Genomic DNA, 13,743 nt, shown 5'->3' with positions numbered 1-13,743 from the left:
TAAGCATCTTAGACTTTCCTCACCTCCCCGTATATAATTCGTATATAATTCACCGGCAAGACTTCCACCTCCCTAATGCAATCTCAGCCGCCATCTCTCCCGGGGTGTCCCCCATCCCCTTCCCACCGCCTTCCCACCTCCCTCATTGAAGCCATTCTCCTGTCGCCAGAATCATCCTTTATCTTATTTTTAATTTTTTTCAATGTTTTTATTTTTGAGAGAGACAGAGTGTAAGCAGAGTAGGGGCAGAGAGAGGAAGACACAGAATCCAAAGCAGACTCCTCAGAGTGCTGACAGCTCAGAGCCCAACGCAGGGCTTGAATTCACCAACCAGAGATCATAACCTGAGTCGAAGTCATACGCTTAAGCGACTGAGCCTCCAACAAAATCATCCTTTAAAAACTAATCCAATTATTGTACTTTCCATTCTTTTCATTTTTCTTCCTAACTCCTTTCTGTAACCTACCTCTGGACTAGATCCAGCCCCTGACTACTTCTCTTGTTCAGTTCTTTTGACTACTTCTTCACGTTCAGTTTCTCTTCCTCTTTCTCTAATCACGCGTTCATTCTCTATGAAGCCAAGCTGACTGCCCCAGACCGCTTGCACCTGACCCTGCTCTCCACCCTGCCTTCCTATGATGGTTTAAGTCTCAGATGTCACATACTCTGTGTATTGGTCAGGGTTCAACCAGAGAAACAGAACTGCTAGGAGTTATAAATTAAGAGGTTTATTGCAAGGAATTGGCTTATACAATTGTGGGGGCTGGCTAGGCAAGTCAGAAGTCTGTGGGGCAGGCTGGAACTCTCAGGCATGTGGTGTAGCTGCTGTCTGTAGGTGGAGTATCTGCAGAGAAGCTCCAGGCCCGCTCTTAAAGCCTTTTAACTGATTGGATTGGCTCCACCCAGATAATCTGGGATACTCTCCCTTCTTTAAAGTCAACTGGTTATGGACTTCAATCACATCTACAAAACACCTTCACAACATCACCTAGCTTGGTGTTTGATTGAATAGCTGGGAACTGTAGCCTAGTCTAGCTAAACTGATACAAAACACTAACCATCACACTCAGAGACACCCTCTCTGGCCACCCAATCAGAAATAGGTCATTCTTGTTCTACTGCTGGTTTTCTCCATGGAATAAGAAGAGGACCCATCATCCAGGTGCCTGGCTGGCTCAGTTGGTACTACATGGGACTCTTGATCTTGGGGTTGTAAGTTTGAACCCCATCTTGGGGGTAGAGTTAAAAAAAAAACAACGCAAAAAAAGGACCTATCGGCAGCTGTAATTGTTTATCTTATTATTTCCCCCAAAGACTTAGTTCCTTGAAAGTAGCCACACGAATTTGTCCCCATTTACCCAGCACTGACCACAGTACCTGACACATAATAGATACTAAAAAAAGAAAATTGAATAAATATATGGATGAATTTAAAACATTCTATTGTCCCCAAGCATATAAGCACCTGTTTTCAAACAATGTCTGTCTAAATTAATTTGAAAGACTTCCATGGTGTATGTATTAATCACAGTTCTCCAGAGAAACAAAACCACGGGAGATTATACACACACAGACACACACACGCACATGCATTTATTTTAGGAATTGGCTCACGTGATTATGGTGGCTCCTTTCCTCGCTCACATCCTTGCTTCTCCTTCCCAGCCAGCCAGTTGTCTGTCCACAACTGGAAAATGACATTTTTCTTTAACTTAGTGAAGAAAATATGACAGACAGATGACTGGAAAGGCAAATAACACAGTATGTAAACTAAACGAGAATTGTGAAAGCAATGTTTTTTGTACGTTCTTAATATAACACCAAAACGCATTTTGGTTTCTATAGTGCAGTTCCCTTTATCAGAAAGCCAACTTTTATGCCGCTTCTCGCCAGTGCTTTTGTTTGCTCTTTACTCACCCACGCCTTCCTGAGCCATATAAGCAGATCAAAGAGAACCTGGTTGAGATTTCTCTTCCTGAAGGAAGGCACCTGTTAAGGACTCTGGAAAGGACAGCATCTTTGTCCCAGTTCACAATGGATTGGCTTCAGCTGTTCTTCCTCCATCCTGTATCACTTTATCAAGGGGCCGCTTTTCCTTTTGCACTTCTGTTTAATTATCTCTGCACTATGGATTCATTTTCCACCCCTGCCAGGTAGGTTTAAAGGCTAATTTTGCTCTTACATCTATGAATACCATAGTAGGTCAAAAAGCACGGATTGGCCTGAAGACATGAAGATTAAATAATTAATTATATGGGGGCGCCTGGGTAGCTCAGTCGGTTAAGTGACTGACTTCAGCTTGGGTCATGATCTCACAGTTCACGGGTTCCAGTCCCGCATCAGGCTCTGTGCTGACAGCTCAGAGCCTGGAGCCTGTTATGGATTCTGTGTCTCCCTCTCTCTCTGCCCCTCCCCAGCTCATGCTCTGTCTCTCAAAAAATGAATAAATGTTAAAAATTTTTAAAAAAATGAATAATTAATTATACAGTTGTTTTTAAGTAATTATCACTACCACTGATTATTGATTGCTCAATCATTGATATCTCTATTAGAGTGAAATGGTAGTGGAAATTGACATCATGTCTGCATTGACTCAAAGTTTGACAGGTTTACATTAAAGGGGAAAACGGGGAAAATAAACTCTGGGGAGAGATGGATGTTGAGTTAGTACAGGAGTTCCCCAAACAGATATGTCTATACCCCCACCATATGTCCTGTACTCTTGACCAGTCCTAATTTCATGGAATTTTATCATTTTCAATAAAATTAAATTTTATTAAATATATAACTGATTTTTAAAATGCCTTTGTATGATTTCTCAGAGAAATGGAATAAGTCTAAATAAATTATGTTAGATTGGCTGGATCTCAATCTGGGGTCCAAAAATTATTATCATTAGAGACTTGATAACTTGATTGAAATGATTTTTGTGTAGTTAGTAAGTTATTATTATTTTTTATTTGAGAGAGAGCACAAGCAGGGGAGGGGGGAGAGAGAGAGAGAATCTCAAGCAGGATCCATGCTCAGTGCAAAGGCTGATATGGGGCTCCATCCCACAACCCTGGGATCATGACCTGAGCCAAAACGAAGAGTCAGACTCTCAACCAACTGAGCCACCCAGGCGCCCCTGTATAGTTAATACATTATATACATTAAAGGCAGCCCGTGTTTTTAAAGAAGTTTGTGGAATATCCTTGTGTCACATGAAAATCCATTGCCCGAGGGCTACCTCCTAATGATTCACTTATTTTGGAAATTAAGATTTTTATACACTGGGGATTTTTAAGTAAGATCTAGTTGTATCTAATAAAAAGAACTACTGAGTTTGGGGTGCCTGGGTGGCGCAGTCGGTTAAGCGTCCGACTTCAGCCAGGTCACGATCTCGTGGTCCGTGAGTTCGAGCCCCGCGTCAGGCTCTGGGCTGATGGCTCAGAGCCTGGAGCCTGTTTCCGATTCTGTGTCTCCCTCTCTCTCTCTGCCCCTCCCCCGTTCATGCTGTGTCTCTCTCTGTCCCAAAAATAAATAAACGTTGAAAAAAAAATTAAAAAAAAAAGAAAAGAACTACTGAGTTTGACGAATCTGTGGTATATTACATGTTCACAACTGGTTGACGGCCCTTACCCTCACTTCGGAGGGGAGCAATTGTAAAAATTTTCCTATTGAGAAAGAATCACAAATAATAAAGCAAAGCAAGTGCAAAAACAAGGGTTAATTCCCATAGGGTTAAGATTGCCGGCTTTGGGGGGCGCCTGGGTAGCTTAGTAGGTTAAGCGTCCAACTGTTGATTTCAGCTCAGGTCATGCATGATCTCATGGTTTGGTTTGTGACTTTGAGCCCACGTGGGGCTCTGGACTCTGTGCTGACAGCATGGAGCTTGCTTGGGATTCTCTCTTTCTGCCCCTCCCCTGCTTGTGTGCACATATGCGTGCATGTGCGCTGCCTCTCTCTTGCAGAGAGAGGGAATATCTCAAAAATAAATAAACTTAAAAAAGAGAGAGAGAGATGGCTGGCTTTGGAGTCAGCCTGGCGGATCCTGGGTCTTTCCCTTCCTGAGTGTCCTGTGTATGTGAATAAATTCTCAAGTTGATCTGTGAAATGGAAATAATAATGCCTATCTCATGGAGTTATTTTAAGGATTAAGTAAAGCTATTTCTTACAAAGAGATTATTAGCACAATGCCTATAATAAAATAAGTACTCAATACATCATGTAGCCTACAGTGAACATGTGTAGACATTTTAATGTTTACAAAGCCTGAGGGCAGTTGCCACTTCAGTCTTCTACTTCTGCTGTGTAAGGAATACATGTTCCCCTTATTTTTCCACGGCAGGGAAGCACGGGAATGGCCCAGGCCCTGTGTGATAGAGCAACTTACATGGGGACCACCTATCAGTCCCCCCACAAGAAAGACATTCTTACTAATGTGTGTGTGTCGCTGAGCCATGATACATACCCTGCAGTGGTCAAGAAAATGTAGGCCTCTTTTTAATCTTTTTGTTTGTTTGTTTTAATGTTTATTTAGGTTGAAGGGAGGGAGGGGCAAAGAGGGAGGGAGAGAGAATCCCAAGCAGGGTCTGTGCTGTCAGCGCCGAGCCAGATGTGGGGCTCGAACTCACGAACCATGAGACCATGACTTGAACTGAAATCAAGAGTTGGATGCTTAACTGGCTGAGCCACCCAGGTGCCCCAAAAGCATACGCCTCTTTGACTCAATTTTCCTATCCCTGACCAGTCAGGACCTATTTTCACACCTCTTCATTCAGATTTATTAATTTGGCACCAATTAAAACAAACAAACAGGGGCACCTGGCTGGCTCAATTGGGAGAGCATGTGACTCTTGACCTCGGGGTCATGAGTCCAAGCCCCACAATGGGTGTAGAGATTAATTTAAAAAAAAAAAAACTTTAAAAAGTAAACAAACTAACCTCTATACACTGTGGAAAGAAGAACTGAGTCCTCATAATGTGAAATTTCCCAGGTCTCTGCACATCCTCAGGGCATCTATCAGCTTCTGAGGGAGGCAGTTTGCATAAACCACTTCACTGACGTGGGTCTTTAACAACATTAAGAAAAACCATCAACTCCTAAGATCTTTAAAGTGCAATAGGGAAGATTAAGAGCACCTATAAAGATTTTCTAATTGATTTTTTTTTGTTTGTTTTGGTTTTTTTCTAATTGAGTTTTCAAACAGTGGAGAGAGGCATGGAGTCCCCTTTCCCACTCTCTCTGGAATGGTTCAGGGCAGTGCAACCCAGCGAAAAGGAAAGAGGCTCATCTCAATGAGACGATGTCCAGAGAGCTGTCCTAGATCCTCGACACTAGCTTCCCATCACTTTTCAGTCAGGCAGCAAACCACTAGATTAAAAAAAAATTTTTTCTTAATGTTTATTTTTTAGAAACAGAGAGACAGAGACAGAGTATAAGTGGGGAAGGGCAGAGAGAGAGAGAGAGGGAGACACAGAATCCAAAGCAGGGTCCGTGCTCTGAGCTGTCAGTACAGAGCCTGATGCAGGGCTTGAACTCACAGACTGCAAGATCATGACCTGAGCCAAAGTTAGATGCTCATCCTACCGAGCCACCCAGGTGCCCCAGCAAACCACTAGATTTTTTTAAGATGTCCCCACCAGGGAAACTTCCAGAGCTGTCACCCACAGGATTGTCAGGGGAGGGTGTTGTTGAATGGTGGGTATCAAAATTTGTTTCCTGAGGTAGGTGTTTTCAAATGGACTCTGGCTTTTCTCCCAGGGTTCTTTCCCTCAGAAAAACAAAAAGAAGACTTTGGAGTGATAACAGTATGGCTCCCTTAGGTGTTACACGGGATTCTCCAGAATGACATCTGAAGTGACTCATCTGTCACACTGTTCCAAGTCAGTCTCACACTTGTCCTTTTTCTTCCAGGTACCTCTTTCTCCTGGCTGGAGGCGGGGCCCTGGCCTGGGCTGCTATGGGTTCCTTCGCCGTGCTTGTCCTCATCCCTGCTCTGTGCGCCGGGGTTCTGATTTCCTCTCTCGGCCCCCGGGATGTCCACAGGTGGGCTTTCTTCTTTCAGATGAGCTGGCAGACGCTGTGTCACCTGGGTCTGCACTATACTGAATATTACCTGCAAGAACGTCCTTCCATGAGGTAAAGCGGCCTGTTCCCTTGGCTGTATTAAACCAGCCAAGGCTTTGCTTGTGCCTGGGGGACATGGAGAGACCCTGAGTGTGGAGTTTGAATCTCAGTTCTTGCACATCTGAGCAGTGTGACCTTAAGCAAGTCATTTAACCTCTCAGCCTCCATTTCTTTTCCTAAAAAAAAAAAAAGTGTGTGTGTATGTGTATATGTGTGTTTATGTCTCTGAATGCAAATCTTTGATGTTAGAGATAATGTATATAAATGTAATGATGTGACTATAAATAACTACCATGTGTTGCCTGTGTAGCACAGTATCTGGCACTTAGCTGTACTTAACATTGTGCCTGAAAGGGCGTTGAACCAGGGGTCCCAGGGCCCCTGGATGAGGCCTGTCTTGAAGTGACTAAGCACTATTTGCTGAACTCAGAGTTGGTGGTTTAGACACATGGCCAGCGGCCTCTCCTCCCCTTTAATAGGACCAGGAAGGTATCAATCCACTGTAAACCTTTGCTACCTTCCCATGGAAGCTGCTGTGCAAGAGTTTTGCTGCTGCTTCTTCTTTTTTTTTTAATGTTTATTTAATTATTTTGAGAGAGAGAGAGAGCGAGCGAGCAGGAGCAAGGGAGGGGCAAAGAGAAGGAGAGAGAAAATCCCAAGTAGGCCCCACACAGTCAGTGCAGAGCTCAACGCAGGGCTCGAACTCACAAACTGTGACATCATGACCTGAGCTGAAATTAAGAGTCAGATGCTGGGGTGCCTGAGTGGCTCAGTTGGTTAAGCGTCCAACTTCAGCTCAGGTCATGAACTCACGGTTCATGAGTTCAAGCCTCGTGTCAGGCTCTGTGCCGACAGCTTGGAGCCTGGAGCCTGCTTCAGATTCTGTGTCTCCCTCTCTCTCTCTTCCTCCCCTGCTTGCACTCTGTCTCTCTCTCTCTCTCTCAAAAATAAATAGTGATTAAAAAAACAAAACAAAAAAAAAGGAGTTGGATGCTTAACTGACTGAGACTCACAGGTGCCCCAAGAGTTTTGCTTTCATTGAGACTCAGCTATTCCATCGTCCCAGAAGGGTGGTCACCCAGTGTAGGAAAAAGAATCAGTCTAAAGAAATGTTTTCATGAGTCCCTGAGATCACCAAGATTAGAGGTATCTAATACAGGTATGTCTGTATTCTTGAGGCCTGTGGTCCCTGGCTCCCTCTGTTATCACAATTGGCGTGGGTCCATGGTCACTCACAGAACAGGGGCTGTGACCTGTTGAGGTGGGTCACCGGTCTGATTCTAGCTTGCCATTGCTTCACTCATTTTGCCATCCCTGCCACACCCAGAATCCTTTTCTTTATCCTCACTGTCTTCACCAAAGGCTTTAGGGTTTGCTTCTCAGAAGAAGAGGCAAGATGGCAGCCGGTAGGGAATGGGGAGTACTGACTAGGGTGTGGTTAATTAGCATTTCAGTGGGAAGCCAGGACCTGATAGGGGCTGGAGGAGCAAGTTAAACGGGATCTGGTTGACGGAAGGAAGGCTGAGCCAGAGCTGAAATGGGAAGATGTGCTGATTTGCTCTGATTGTCATAACAAAGTAATGAAGACTGGGTGGCTCACACAACAGAAACTTACTTCCTCTGGAGGCTGGAAGTTCAAGATCAAGGTGTTGGCAGGTTCAGCTTCTTCTGAGGCCTCCCTCCTTGGCTTGTAGATGGCTCTTTCCCCCTGTGTCCTCATCTGGTCTTTCCTCTGTGTGTGTCTGTGCCCTAATATCCTCTTCTCATAAGGACACCAGTCATATTCGTTTAGGGTTTACCCCAATGACCTCATTAAAAAATTTTTTCTTTAATGTTTATTTATTTTTGAGAGAGAGAGAGAGAGAGAGAGAGAGAGAGAGAGAGACAGAGTGTGAGCAGAGAGAGAAGGAGACACAGAATCGGAAGCAGGCTCCAGGCTTTGAGCTGTCAGCCCAGAGCGTGATGCGGGGCTCGGACCCATGAACCACAAGATCATGACCTGAGCTAAAGTCAGACACTTAACCAACTGAGCCACCCAGGCGCCCCTGATGACCTCATTTTAACTTAATCAACTCGTCTCCAAATACAGTCACATTCTGAGGGACTGGGAGATAGGGCTTCAAAATACGAATTTACGGGGAACACATTCCACCCCAACAGAAGGAGTGTGAACAGGGGTTGGTGGCATTTGGAAGCAATTTTACTTACTGTTTGGATAAGTCAGATGAGGTCAGTTGTCCTTAAATCCTCAGACTCTGGGGCGCCTGGGTGGCGCAGTCAGTTAAGCGTCCGACTTCAGCCAGGTCACGATCTCGCGGTCCGTGAGTTCGAGCCCCGCGTCGGGCTCTGGGCTGATGGCTCAGAGCCTGGAGCTTGTTTCCGATTCTGTGTCTCCCTCTCTCTCTGCCCCTCCCCCGTTCATGCTCTGTCTCTCTCTGTCCCAAAAATAAATTAAAAAACGTTGAAAAAAAAAATTAAAAAAAAAATCCTCAGACTCACAGAATGAAACAGCAGCATTTGGGAAACAGTGCCATTTTCTCTCCACAGGACAGCAACCCTGATTGTAGAGTGCACCATATAATTTTCCTTAATTTTCTCCACAATAACTTTGCCAGTAGTATCTTCTCTACCTTGTGACACTGAAGCCAGAGCAGTTCAGGTGATTGGTTAAGAACACCCCTCAAATTGCTAATGACTCAGTGCACACCCTGAACCCCTAGCTTGACTCACATTCCTCAGCACAGAAACCACAGCCTGCAAAATCTTACTATCAGGGACCGGTTCATATTCAAAACCTCTGCTTTACTATAGTCTCTTCAGTACTAAATTTTTGTTTCTTCCATGGCAAATTTCTTCCAGGTCCCTGATCCTAATCTGTATAGGCCATTCTTAGAAATATTATAATCAATATTTCCCCACGATATTCCTTGTCAGTCTTTTAGTTGCCTCTCAGATTCATGATTAATTTCCCCATTACCTTAAAAAAAAATTTTTTTTAATGTTTATTTTTGAGGGAGAGAGAGAGTGCAAGTGGGGGAGGGGCAGAGAGCGAGGGAGACACAGAATCCAAGGCAGGCTCCAGGCTCTGAGCTGTTAGCATGGAGCCCAACACGGGGCTTGAACTCCTGAACAATGAGATCATGACCAGAGCTGAAGTCAGACACTTAACCGATTGAGCCACCCAGGTGCCCCGATTTCCCCATTTACCTCTTGATCCTGCCCAGAGTAGCTTGTGGTCTGAACTAATCTAAGAGTCTTTGTGGGGGCACTGTAGGCCAGGACATCGGTCTTGATCATTCAGAGCTATTATCTGCTGTGGGGTCATGTGTGAGGGACTGGACTGGGATGAAATAAATATGGGGAGCGTTTTCACATTTAAATAAATCTCTTTCAGGTTCTGCATCACTCTTTCCTCCCTCATGCTCTTGACCCAGAGGGTCACATCCCTCTCTCTGGACCTTTGTGAGGGAAAAGTGAAGGCAGAAGCAAGAGGCATCAGGGGCAGAAACTCTGTTCTTGAACATCTGTGGAAGACATTGCCCTATTTCAGCTACTTGCTCTTTTTCCCTGCTCTCCTAGGAGGCTCCCTGTGTTCCTTCCAGAGATTTCAGGCTCGTGTTCAAGGGTCCAGCAGTTTGGGTCCCAGGTGCTCTGTCTGGGCTCTGACCCGGATGGGTCTGCAGATTCTGGGCCTCGAGTGCCTAAAGGTGGTCCTGAGGAAGGTGGTGGGTGCAGGAGCAGGTCTGACTGACTGCCGGCAACTCCAGTGCATCCGTGTCATGTGGTCCACAGCCGAGCTCTTCAAACTCACCTACTATTCCTGCTGGATCCTGGATGATGCGCTCCTCCATGCAGCAGGCTTTGGACCTGAATTTGGTCAGAGCCCTGCTGGGGAGGGATATGTCCCTGATGCGGACATTTGGACACTGGAAACAACCCACAGGATATCCCTGTTCACGAGAAAGTGGAACCAAAGCACAGCTGGGTGGCTCAGACGCCTCATATTCCAGCACGGCAGGGCCTGGCCGTTGCTGCAGACATTTGCCTTCTCTGCCTGGTGGCACGGGCTCCATCCAGGACAGGTGTTTGGTTTCCTCTGTTGGGCTCTGATGGTGGAAGCTGATTACCTAATCCACACCTTTGCCAACTTGTCTATCAGATCCTGGACGATGCAGCTGCTCTATAGAACTGTCACCTGGGCCCACACCCAGCTCATCATTGCCTATATAATGCTGGCGGTGGAGGTCAGGAGCCTCTCCTCTCTCTGGCTGTTGTGTAATTCTTACAACAGTGTCTTTCCCATGGTGTATTGTGTTTTGCTTTTTCTATTAGCGAAGAGAAAGCATAAATTGACCTGATGTCTTTCCCCAGCCTTCATCTTATACATCCATGAAATAGAGTTTAAAAAGTGCCAGATGGTGTGTTGATGATGCATATGCTTGAACTTTTCCATACTAGAAGGGTTTTTTTTTTTTTTTTTCAAGTATTGGATGTGTATACCTCATGTCTTGCCATAGAAATTTGGGCATCTACTTTAACAAGCTATTATACTGGTACCAAAGTCCCGCCCCCCCCCCCCTCCCAAAAAAGAGACAAAGACATGGTTTCTTCCCTTGGGGCTTACAGTGTAGGTGTGGAAACAACATTTAGGTAAGGGGATAGATAAAAACATTAGGTACTGTGAACCAAATGACAAACAGTATATACATGGACACCTAAACATTGAGTGTCCAATTGGTCCACTTGATCCTGGACCGTGAGTTCAGCAAGACAAAAACAACAAAAACAAAAACCTAAGTCAGGGGCGCCTGGTTGGCTCAGTCACTAGAGCATGTGACTCTTGATCTCGAGGTCATGAGTTCTAGTCCCGTGTTGGGTGTAGAGATTACTTTAAAAACAACAACAACAAAAACCCTCTAAATCATATAATTGTGTGGGTTTGTTACATGAACTAGAGACTCATGCTGATCCGTAAGTAATTTGAAAAATTTGGTCTCAGAATGGAAAGGCTGATATTATCTCAGAATATGTTAATAAATTGAAAATCTGGCTGAGGCTTGATAAGCACTTACATAATTGTTAAGTACAAAACTGACCCATGAAATATGTCACACAAAGAGACCAAGAACAAGAAGTAAATCCTATTTTAGTACAATGTTGAGGGTCCAGTTCCCTTTTCTTGGGACATCCTAAATAATTGTCTCCGTTTCTTCCTCTGTTAGGACTTAAAATACCCCAAGAGAAAGCTGTCAAGACCTCCAGTGGTAGTGAAGCCACAGTCACATAACGATCGTTTTCACATCTGTGGGCCACCTGGCATGTTACAGAATTACAATTTCTCTTCAAATCAATTTTAGCTCAGCTTACTTTAAAAACTTACCCTCTTTCTAAGCAATGGCATTGGTGAAAATCGAGTTTAGTGCATTAATTATATTTTATTCTCATATTCACTAAAAGGAATGCATACAAATCGTTTGTGTCCCACTTAAAATCATCTGCTGACTCCGTTTATTGCACCATGGGAAGCACTGCACAGCATCTAATCTTCCCAAACCAACCATTTTCATTCTTTACAAAATTTAAACTTGCAAGTGAGCTTCTAATTTTTAAAACCTGACGAAGACAGTCAGAAGTTATAGATCATTTAGAAAGTTGTGTCGGGGCTCCTGGGTGGCTCAGCTGGTGAAGCATCTGACTCTTGATTTCGGCTCAGGTCATGATCTCACAGTTTGTGAGTTCAAGCCCCACGTCAGGCTCTGTGCTGTGTCAGCACGGAGCCTGCTTGAAATTCTCTCTCCCTCTCTCTCTGCTCCCACCCCACTCAAGCTCTCTCTCTCTCAATATAAATAAATAAACTTAAAAAAAAAAAAGCTGTGTCAATATCACTCACTAACAGCAAACAAACAGCCCGATCTTCAGACACAGAATATAGCACAACAAGCAGTGAGGGCCCTGAACAGATGGCAGGAATTTGTAGTGGCCTTAACCCTCCGGCATTGCACTCAACAGCCCAGAGGAGACAATGTGGACAAACAGGATTTTCCAAGGTTGGGGATAGTCAAGGGGAAGCAGTAGGTTGCCAAGGGGATGTTAAAGTACTCTAAGACCATTACAAGCACGTTGCTGGAAGGACATCCCTAGAATCCGACCCAGACGGGCAAGTGGGATGGTAGTGGTGGTGTTATAGGTTGGGAAGAAAGATAAATAACCATTGCAGCATTATTTATCATTAAAAAAAAAAAAAGTCAGCATTAGGAGAATGGTTAAGCAATTACGATGGGCTATGGTAGAGCTATTAAAAATGAATGGTTGAGGGCGCCTGGGTGGCTCAGTAGGTTGAGCGTCCGACTTCGGCTCAGGTCATTATCTCAAGGTTTGTGAGTTTGAGCCCCACGTGGGGCTCTCTGCTGTCAGCTGGGAGCCTGCTTTGGATCCTCTGTCTTCCTCTCTCTCTGCCCCTCCCCCGCTCACACTTGCACTCTCTCTCTCTCTCAAAAAATAAATTTAAAAAATAATAAAACCATTAAAAAAATGAATGCTTGTATACAGGCACGTCTGAGGAGCTAGCTACATGGATGTATGTGTTCAGTTTATGAAAACCCTTCAAATTGTACACTTAAGATACGTGCAAGTTTATGTATGTACATTACACTTGAATAAATTTTTTACATGAATGCCTTTAATGATTAGGAAAATGCTTACGATAGATTACTCAATTTTAAAAAGTAGTTGGTTGGGGCGCCTGGGTGGCGCAGTCGGTTAAAGCGTCCGACTTCAGCCAGGTCACGATCTCGCGGTCCGGGAGTTCGAGCCCCGCGTCAGGCTCTGGGCTGATGGCTCAGAGCCTGGAGCCTGTTTCCGATTCTGTGTCTCCCTCTCTCTCTGCCCCTCCCCCGTTCATGCTCTGTCTCTCTCTGTCCCAAAAATAAATAAACGTTGATAAAAAGTAGTTGGTTAATAAAGTTTTTTAAAGGGCAATTTGGTCTCCAAATCTCTCTCTCTATTGATGGCCAGGGGTAATTTCTGCTCCTCCGATTGGTTAAAACCAGGACATCTACTTCCTTCGCTTTCTATTTGCATCCTATAGAAATGCTTCATTTATATTGGACAGTATAAAGAACAATGTGATTTGAAGGACTTAATCTAAGGAAAAAAGTCTGAGCCAGACATGTAGATCCAGAAGCCATCTGTCTGCACAGAGGAGATTCCGGGATCCAAGAGCAGAGAGCAGAGAATGTATCTTCTTCCAATCTTCATTTCCTTTGTTAGGACTTAATTTTTGAGTTCCTGACTCCTGCTTCAGCTGCTCCCTCAGCATTTGGCAACTTTAGTTTCCCTTTCCTTCAGTTACTGATTATCACTCCCAAGACCCCGCCTATTGCCTCCCAAATTCCCTTTGACATATCACCGATAGCACCTGCTTTTTCATCTCTGTCATTATTAATCTCATGGCTCTGACCTTGCTTTCGGAACTGGATATGACATTTTTCTTCTTTTGTTTGATCTAGAAAGTGGCCTTCAGGCCACCCCTGATTTCTGTCTTATTCTGTCCTACTTATAGGCCCAACCAGAATAGTATTTTGATAAATTATGTTTATCCTCTATAAATGCAAGGAAAGGGCCAGCAGCTG

General features: G+C 44.4%; 1 protein-coding gene across 1 annotated transcript; it reads left to right on the top strand.

Moving 5' to 3' along the window:
- Positions 1-295: 295 nt before the first annotated feature.
- MBOAT4 (membrane bound O-acyltransferase domain containing 4) lies at positions 296-11,856 on the top strand. Its single transcript, XM_043560743.1, has 3 exons — positions 296-2,153; positions 5,900-6,124; positions 9,507-11,856. The coding sequence occupies exons 1-3, from the start codon at positions 2,035-2,037 to the stop codon at positions 10,468-10,470; spliced, it is 1,308 nt and encodes a 435-aa protein (XP_043416678.1). The 5' UTR covers positions 296-2,034; the 3' UTR covers positions 10,471-11,856.
- The last annotated feature ends 1,887 nt before the right edge of the window (positions 11,857-13,743 follow it).

Source organism: Prionailurus bengalensis, chromosome B1 (genome assembly GCF_016509475.1).
Source record: "Prionailurus bengalensis isolate Pbe53 chromosome B1, Fcat_Pben_1.1_paternal_pri, whole genome shotgun sequence".
NCBI lineage: Eukaryota > Metazoa > Chordata > Mammalia > Carnivora > Felidae > Prionailurus > Prionailurus bengalensis.
Note: the sequence above shows the minus strand (reverse complement) of the source record. Positions and strands in the feature narration are given on the sequence as shown.

Bases quoted from the DNA above. Each gene is read 5' to 3' on its own strand.
- MBOAT4 (XM_043560743.1), top strand. From the start codon at position 2,035: ATGGATTGGCTTCAGCTGTTCTTCCTCCATCCTGTATCACTTTATCAA. The intron at 2,154-5,899 runs GTAGGTTTAAAG...TTTTTCTTCCAG, and splicing joins TCATTTTCCACCCCTGCCAG to GTACCTCTTTCTCCTGGCTG. The intron at 6,125-9,506 runs GTAAAGCGGCCT...AATCTCTTTCAG, and splicing joins CAAGAACGTCCTTCCATGAG to GTTCTGCATCACTCTTTCCT.